At 34.4% G+C, this 8,163-nt stretch overlaps 1 protein-coding gene across 2 annotated transcripts; it reads right to left on the bottom strand.

The window, feature by feature from the left end:
- Positions 1-302: 302 nt before the first annotated feature.
- Positions 303-6,188, bottom strand: LOC145129631 (putative alkaline/neutral invertase B). Of its 2 annotated transcripts, none has more exons than XM_079064400.1 (5): positions 5,842-6,188; positions 3,842-4,274; positions 2,710-3,141; positions 1,640-2,198; positions 303-763 (listed from the first exon to the last, which is right to left on the bottom strand). In XM_079064400.1, the coding sequence occupies exons 2-5, from the start codon at positions 4,235-4,237 to the stop codon at positions 465-467; spliced, it is 1,686 nt and encodes a 561-aa protein (XP_078920526.1). In that variant the 5' UTR covers positions 4,238-4,274; positions 5,842-6,188; the 3' UTR covers positions 303-464. The 2 variants fall into 2 exon arrangements, with proteins under 2 accessions (XP_078920526.1, XP_078920527.1); XM_079064401.1 differs by lacking the exon at positions 5,842-6,188 and adding an exon at positions 5,648-5,747.
- Positions 6,189-8,163: the final 1,975 nt, after the last annotated feature.

The following is an 8,163-nucleotide window of genomic DNA, read 5'->3' as shown; positions in this document are numbered from 1 at the left end:
TATTACTCTATCCACATAGAATATAGATAGAATTATAACTCAAACATCCAAAACTCATGTGTTATAAAAGGGTTAATCACTAAAATGACCAAAATGGGAGGGTGTCAAAAACACAAAACAATCACCTTTTAAGAAGAAAAAAAAATCTGATATTTCGCAAAGGTGTTCATTTTGTGTTTTGACTCGTCCCAATTTGGTCAATGTAGTGATTGACCCTTCTATAATTCTAAAAACTTGGATGCTCACGAACGATACCATAAGCAAATGAACTTGCAACATATTTCCTAAATTAGACTCTTAAATGAACCAAGACGAATAAGTTTTGCATCTATTTCTAGTTCTACAAACCACCATATCGAATTCTCTACCGAAAAATCTAAAACCTGAAATCCCCATGTCTACACAAACCCTAACGAAAATACCTCGAATCTTACAAATACGATAAAAATACGGAAAAATTGACATCAACAAGTCCAGGAGGATGATCTTTTCACAACGGGTTTCATCATCTGTCTGTCTTCTTCAAGTGATATCATACCTAAATGTGAAGGATCTTCAAGCATCATTTTGGCCACCAAATAACCAGCAACTGACCATGTTTGATGCTTTCGAGCCTGTTTTCCAACATATCGGCCACTCTTTCCATCATAATATTCCGGCCAACCGTCTTTCGCCAGCCGGAGCTCCGCCACCTCAATGGCCCGCCTTGCAATTTGGGGGCGGCCCACCTTGATACATGCTGCCGTGAGCAACCATAAGAGGACTGCACCCAAAAAAAATTCATCAGAAGATTTATATTTTTTTACTCAAAATAGCAACGTACTTTCATTTTTATCAATTTTTTTACTCAAAACAGCAATGTATTTATATTTTGATACCTTTATGAGTACATTGTTAATTATGTGTAATAAAGAAATGTAAAAATTGGTTACATTATGGGTAAAAAAACTATAAGTGTGTTGTTATTGTGAGTTACAAATTGCTATTATTGGTAATAAAAAAAAAAAAAAAAAAAAAAAAAAGATATAAGTATGTTATTATTATGGGTAAAGAAATGTAATTACATTGCTAAAAAATTGTGTAGTGCCTACATTGGTAAAAGGACTAAAGTACATTGCTACTTTACGCAAATTAACATTAAGATTTTCATTTTAGAAAAAAAAATCATGAGTATATGAGTTTGGAAGGTGAGATATCATTAAAAAAAATAGATAATGTAGTTTAGGAATAATTTTTGTAGCTAAAAGACTAAAATATGAGCATCAATCCAACAATTTAAATTACTAGCTTTGACTTCCAGAAGTCAAACACAGAGAAAGTACTATTCCAAGGGCAACATACAGAAAATCAGTTGTACTTTCACCATTTTATCAGTTTAAGTATTTAACTGTTTTCTATGGAGATTAATAAGGCTTAATTTCATATTAAGGTAAACCAACTACTTCCATTTTGATCACTAGCTCACACATTTATCTAATTGTACACACCAAATCAATAAACTTTAAACCCACTCATTTGATTTGATTTGTACAATTAGAAGATGAGTGACCTAACAATTAATAATAAGATAACATTTCAATCACTAAATCAATAAAACAGTAAACAAAAACACATAAACAAGACAATTTCTACAACATACCTGGCCAAGATCCACCATTATGGTAACTCCATCTTGTGTTCTTTGGATCACATCCTGTAATAATCCTCCAATCATGGCTTTCAATGGCTGGATAACAAACTTTCAAAGGCATATCTCCAACCAACTCTTCCCATCTTGCTTCAATAAGATCCATAATTGCCATTGATTGTTCTGGAGTTGCTAAAGATGAAAGAATAGCAATGCAATTCCCCAAACAAAACCACCTGAAATCCATGTTTGAGGGCCCCACATTTCCAAGAAAGTATCCTCCAAAAGTTGGCATGAAGTCAAAAACCCATTCAGGAAGTGAATCAGGTATCACATTAAACTTATTAACTGCAGTGTGAGAATACTCTTCGGTTTTGTAACGATAAATGTCATTTAGTTGCTTTAAATCCAACCAAAAATAGCTTCTCATGTGAAAACTCAAGGCATGAAGACGTTTTGTGATTCGATCAATAAGTTCTTTTCCTTGAGCATCTTGTTTGAGTAAAACTAAAGCACATCTTAATGCCATGAAGAAAAGAGCTTGTATTTCTATTGGGTATCCATATACACCCTGTGTATAAAAGAAAAATATGTTAACTTTTTATCAATTTAACCATTTTTGTAGTGATTAAACCATTATATATATATTTTTTTTCACCATTTAAAATAACCACATGATTTTGGAAAAAGGGAAAAGTACAAAAGACGATAATGTACATTCACTATTTTATTTATTTAACCACACTTAACTATCATCTCTAGTGAATTATACCTTTTTGACTATTTACAAAAATCATAATTAGTATTACACGGTTTTCAAAAAAATACAAGGTATACTTTCACTTTTTTTAAATTTAACCATTGAATCAATGGCTAAATCAATAAAATGATGAAAGTACATTATGCTTTTTTGTACTTTGCCATGATATGACAACCACATAATGAGAAAACAGTTCTTTAGCCTCTCAAAAAATGTACAATGATTAAAGTACAACCTTAGATATATAAAAGTGAATATGCTTAAGTTTTTAACATACTTAATAAGACAAAAAATAAAAAGTTGAAAATATTTACAAACTCACCATTCTTCGATCAATCATGGAGCATCCATCAGCACAAAGAAGAGTAGGAAAAGTATCAAAACCTTCTGAAAGGCATAATGCAAGAATCAACCTCATACCCTTTTGGCAATCAGGTGTTTCAGCTAAAGAACTATCTCCAGTTGATTTTGTATAAGCTCTAAGCAATATGATCCACCAAAACCCTGAGTCAACCGGGGCAACTCGGCCTATTGCACTCTCACCAAAATCCGCCATTAAAGTCTCTGTGTTGCGAATCGGATCATGAAGAACTTTGAAACTTGCAGGCATGACACCTTCCCCTAGTTGAAATCTATCGATTTTTTTCTCCCATGATTGAAGGCGAAGAGTCTTTAGAAGAAAGTTTTTGACAATTTCAGGTTCCCCATTCATCAAGAAAGCTAATGCACTTGGAACAAAATCTCTCACAAAAACCTATCCAAGAAAGATATTCACAACATGGGGATTTAAAAAGTGGCAAAACAGATAAAAGAAACATTGTCCTACTTTCACATTATTCATTGGCATACCGATTTTTTAATCTTATACTTATACTTTTATAATTATATCAACTACATCCAAGTTTAAGCAAAATTATCTAAACATGAGTCCTCAATATCACTTGAAGTGTTAACTTTCAGTTTCTCACATTGTTCTTTCCCTTTTCCTATTGTCCTAAATTGTCACAAAAGGGTAAAATTGTCATTTTTATCATTCAACACAACAATTCAAAGGTTCTAACCAAACAGCATGCTAAAAATTCAGACCCTGTTAGAAATTCAGACCTCTTAAAAATTCAAATCTTAACAATTCAAGTCCTGCTTTTTTTAGTTCACCACCGACACCGACACCGACACCGACACCGACACCGACACCGAAAATTGAATTTTTTTTGTCAAAACCAAAAAGATTGAACAAAACAAGGTCGGAGAGGGACGTGTCCTTGACCTCTCACCTGTGCAAAAGACAAAAACGCCCTCCTCATCCTCAACACCAAAAAAAAGCCATAAAAAGTTTGTCAAGTCTCATCCTGTGTAACAAATACAACCCTAAGGTCTTGATTTAAGCTAATTCATTCCCTATAACACCCTGCAAGATTTCCTTAAACTAACTATCATGAAGAACAACAACATACCTGATCATAATTTAATTTCTCATCAGAATTATCAAGAGCTGCAATAGTCCCAACTGGTCTACCACGAAAGTACACCATGGTCTTCCTCAAAGACTCCCAAGCTTCAGCAAACATTGGGTGTGGTTCAAACCCATAAAGTGATCTTGGTGTATTGAAGGATGATCTTCTACTTGGTGAAAAAACACTCTCATTGTCTATATGTCTTTGCCCATTTTCTGCCCATGGTGTGTATCGAGGTGATGCTTCAACAAGTGATCTCTCATCAAAAGATCTTTGTCTCTCCATATTCAAGTTTCTTGGCTTATGTGGCAGCTTTGAGAAATCAAAATCATTTTCACAATCACCACTTTTGACATTATCGTTGTTTTGCGCCAAATCAACTGACGCTGTAGACATTCTTGGATGTGATAATGATCTTGAAAAGTTCACTTATCTGCATTTTGGTTGAGGCATTTTATCAAACACTTTGAGTATGAAAAAGTTTGAATGTTGTTAACTACTACAAGGTGAAAAGTTAAGAGGATAGTATGATGAAATGTGTGACATGCCTAACTTTCAAGTTTCTCCAAAAGGGTTATTTGACGATGCTTTCAAATTGTAAGTTGAAAACACATCAAGATTCAAGATATCATTCGATTTTTACTAAAGAAAAGACATTTCATCGAACACATTGTGTAACTGAACGTTTTTGAATTAGTACACAAAAAAGTTGACACTACCACAAACCATTAAAAATGAAACTCGTATGATGTTCACATAATAACTTGGAAATACATTGAAATTAAAGACTTGTTTGTTTGATCGTATTCACAAATTGCAGAAGCATTTCATCACTCATGTTGATGACAAAAAGTATAACATCTAAATTACTCTACAGCAAAGATTGCAGTACTGCATACACTTAAATGCATAACATGCCTCAAAGTCTACTTAAAAACTTGGAAATACATCAAGATTTGTTGTGGGTTTCAATTATTTATGCGTAAAACTCAGTGTACAATCATAGATTTAGAACCCTCAAATTCATTATTACAAGTACTTTTACTATCCTATAGTTAGATAAACACACAATCTTAAATGGGCCCCCAAAAAAATGGTACATTTAGGGTTCTTTCAGAGTCAAGTATTGCCAGCGTATAACCAAATTAGCTCACAGTACCACTGATAACTGAATGCATAGTACTGAAAATAAATCACGATTCAACACCCATACCATTTAATTTATGTGAAGATACTATAATTAAAATTAATCATGAGGAAAGAATTGTTTCGATTAATGGCAGTTGAAGAAATAGAATTCCTATGAATTACGAAAACATCCGAATCAAGGAAAACAATCCCAACAAAACCCAGATCGAGAAACTTCGAATCCATCAAAATTAACATCAAAAAAGGAGAAATTTGTTGGATTCTTGATCAAAATTGACATTAATGCCGTTCTAAAAAACGTAACACTAACAGAGATCGGATGAAGAAGAATGACAAAACACAATCCAGAGTGGGAAGCTTCAAATTCATCAAAATTAACGTCAAAAACAAAAGAAGATTATTGATAATTCGATCATATGAAACACGAACGAGTACTGTACAAGTGACTAATGCATTCCGTCCAAAACCCTTAACCCTCGCCGACTTGTTGAAGAAATGAACTTATAATCGATCAACAAAGAATCGAACGTAGAAAAAAGAAACGCATAACAAAACACAAAATCCAGATCAGGAAACTTTAAATCCATTAAAATCAACGTCTAAAAGAGAAAATTATGGAAAATTTGATCAAAATTGTACATAAATGAGTAAACATACTAGTGACTAATGCATTCCGATCAAAACCTTCCGTCCGACATGCTTTTGAAGAATCGGACTTACAATCGATCAACAGAAACTAACGAAAAATAAACGCATGACAGCACACACAGTCCGGATCGGATAATTCAAATCCATAACAAAAACCCACGTCGTAAAAGAGAAAATCAATCGGATAGAGAGCTGAAACTTACTATAAAGCGCGAGAGACAGAGACCAACAGATGATTCTCAATTCTACACAAAATGTGCAGTTCGGTCACGTCAGACGGTGAATCCGATGTGTAAATAGACATTCATACATGAGAACAGGCTGAATAGCTACAAAAATTTGTACGTATATAAAGGTGGAGCACAGCAGGGCTGAAAGATTGAAGGGGGAATCTCCACGAGATTCCTATGTGTAGAGTGGGGTTTTAGGGGTGTGAATGGCTGATGGGGAGCATGGGGAGTCACGAAAGTGGTTGTGGGGCTTACAAAAGAGAAGAGAAAGAGGCCAAGAAGTACAAGAACAAAAATGGCGATGGCTCAGAGTCTGTGTGTAGCTGAGAATTGTCATGGAATGCACGTGTTGATGCGTCATCATTATAAACCCAAAAAGATACAAAAATCCTACCCCGGCCCCATCTATACATCAAGATTTGGTTTAACTTTTCTTATTTTATAAAAATAAAAATATTTATAAAATGAACATTAAAATATCTAAATGGTAAAAAATTTAAAATTTAAATTGATTAAAAATATTATCTTATTTGTATGGTGTAATCCAAAAGCTCCGGTAGTTGTGAATAGAAATGTAAATGATTAATATATTACAATTTGGTGCATAATTTATACATTGTTATATATTTTTATCAAGCGTCATCATGTGCCTCATACATTTAGGAATATTATAATGAATGTCATATATTTTGTTATAGAACCACCATCCATATTATAACACTAACCGATAGGGTCATGTGAACATAGGATCATGTGAACATAAACCTGATCTTTGGAATAATTCTATCACATGTATACGTATCAATACGATTAAAATCAAGAAATTACTAAATGTAACACTATCAACACTCTTAGATTTTGGGTCTAAAAAAATCAATATTCACTTGGATAATTTTAGAAACGTGATTGCAACACTTTCTAAAATCTATGATTTCGACCCTATAGTCTAGGGTACAACGAAATCTGATTTGAGATAATCCAATAATAACATTTTAGAATTCAGGCTACTTCCAAATTCGAAACACAGAAAATTACCTTGCTGTTTTGCATTTTTAGTTAGACAAATAGATGCAAAGAATCAATTTCGGGTATCAAAGCTGTTAACCATTTTCTAGAACATTCATCTTCAAGGAATAAGGTGGTTAAAAGTGGTTACACACCAAATTGGGGCCAAAATTAGTTGGTTGAATGGTGGTTATAGGACAAAACTGATTCTTACATCATCATGATGTTATAAACTGTTGTTAGTGGGAAATATATGTTCGGACCATTTCCTATTACAGAAATCCGTTTTAGGTTTCGTGGCGTTGCCCCTTAACCCCATACCTATGGGCGCTGCCCCCGAACCCCCATATACCCGAGTTCACATTTAACATTCTGAATGTGCACATAGCACCTCTAGGTTCGGATAGTGGATAGTAAACTGAACGCAGCATGTCTCGATAGTAATTATAATTACACTAAAATATGTTGATAACACTAAATCACCAACATTTATCCCCCATTTTAGTTTAATCATTTATTAACTAAAAACAAACTCATGCATAAATGAAAATATCTTAAAGATTGAATTTTCACATTAGTATAATACACATTTCAAATACTCGAGAATCAGTGTAACACCCGGAATCCAGAAGACCAAGAAAGGAAAGAAAACCCTAAATCAAGAAGGCTACTCGTCGAGTCCAGGGAGGAACTCGACGAGTAGAGGTGGATTTTGGGTCGCGGGTTAAGTGATCTACTCGACGAGTTAGGGGACCAACTCGACGAGTAGGTCTGGGTTTGGGAAACCCTAATTTCGGGCTTATGTACCATATTTAAGCATCTCATTCTCTACCCCTTGGCCTCATTTACAGCCTACATTGCCCCAAACCCTAATCCACGAAACCCTGGTGCATCCTTGAGCTTGTGAGCTTGTTTTTGAGAGTTTAGTGTGTGTTTGGAGCTTGTGAAGAAGAGAGGAAGCTTAGAGATTCAGAAGGAAGCTAGTGGATCTAGCAACACCATCTCATTTCCATCATTCTCTGGTAATCAAGTCTTCATCTTGGCTTATAGTTTCTTAGATTTATTTATGCCCATTTCATGAGAGTTTTGGTCCATGGAGCTTGATCTATGGGACAAGGACGTCCCAAGCAAGATCCTTTTAGATCTGGAATCCCTAAGGGTGGTTAAGGCATAAAGGTGCAAGCTTTATGCCATTAGAAACCCCCATGCAAGCTTTAAGGAGTTGTTATGGCCTTTTGAGCCAAAAAGGGTCATGCATGGATGAAAAGAAAGAGGCTTTACGTGTTTGTT

This window comes from Lactuca virosa, chromosome 8 (assembly GCF_052849685.1).
Source record: "Lactuca virosa cultivar CGN04683 chromosome 8, Lactuca_virosa_CGN04683_v6, whole genome shotgun sequence".
Taxonomy (NCBI): domain Eukaryota; kingdom Viridiplantae; phylum Streptophyta; class Magnoliopsida; order Asterales; family Asteraceae; genus Lactuca; species Lactuca virosa.
Note: the sequence above shows the minus strand (reverse complement) of the source record. Positions and strands in the feature narration are given on the sequence as shown.

Excerpts from the sequence above, each read along its gene's own strand:
- LOC145129631 (XM_079064400.1), bottom strand. The coding sequence starts at position 4,237 with ATGTCTACAGCGTCAGTTGATTTGGCGCAAAACAACGATAATGTCAAA. Across the intron at positions 3,142-3,841 it reads AGAAATTAAATTATGATCAG|GTTTTTGTGAGAGATTTTGT; the intron begins GTATGTTGTTGT and ends TTTCTTGGATAG. Across the intron at positions 2,199-2,709 it reads CCATGATTGATCGAAGAATG|GGTGTATATGGATACCCAAT; the intron begins GTGAGTTTGTAA and ends TTTTATACACAG.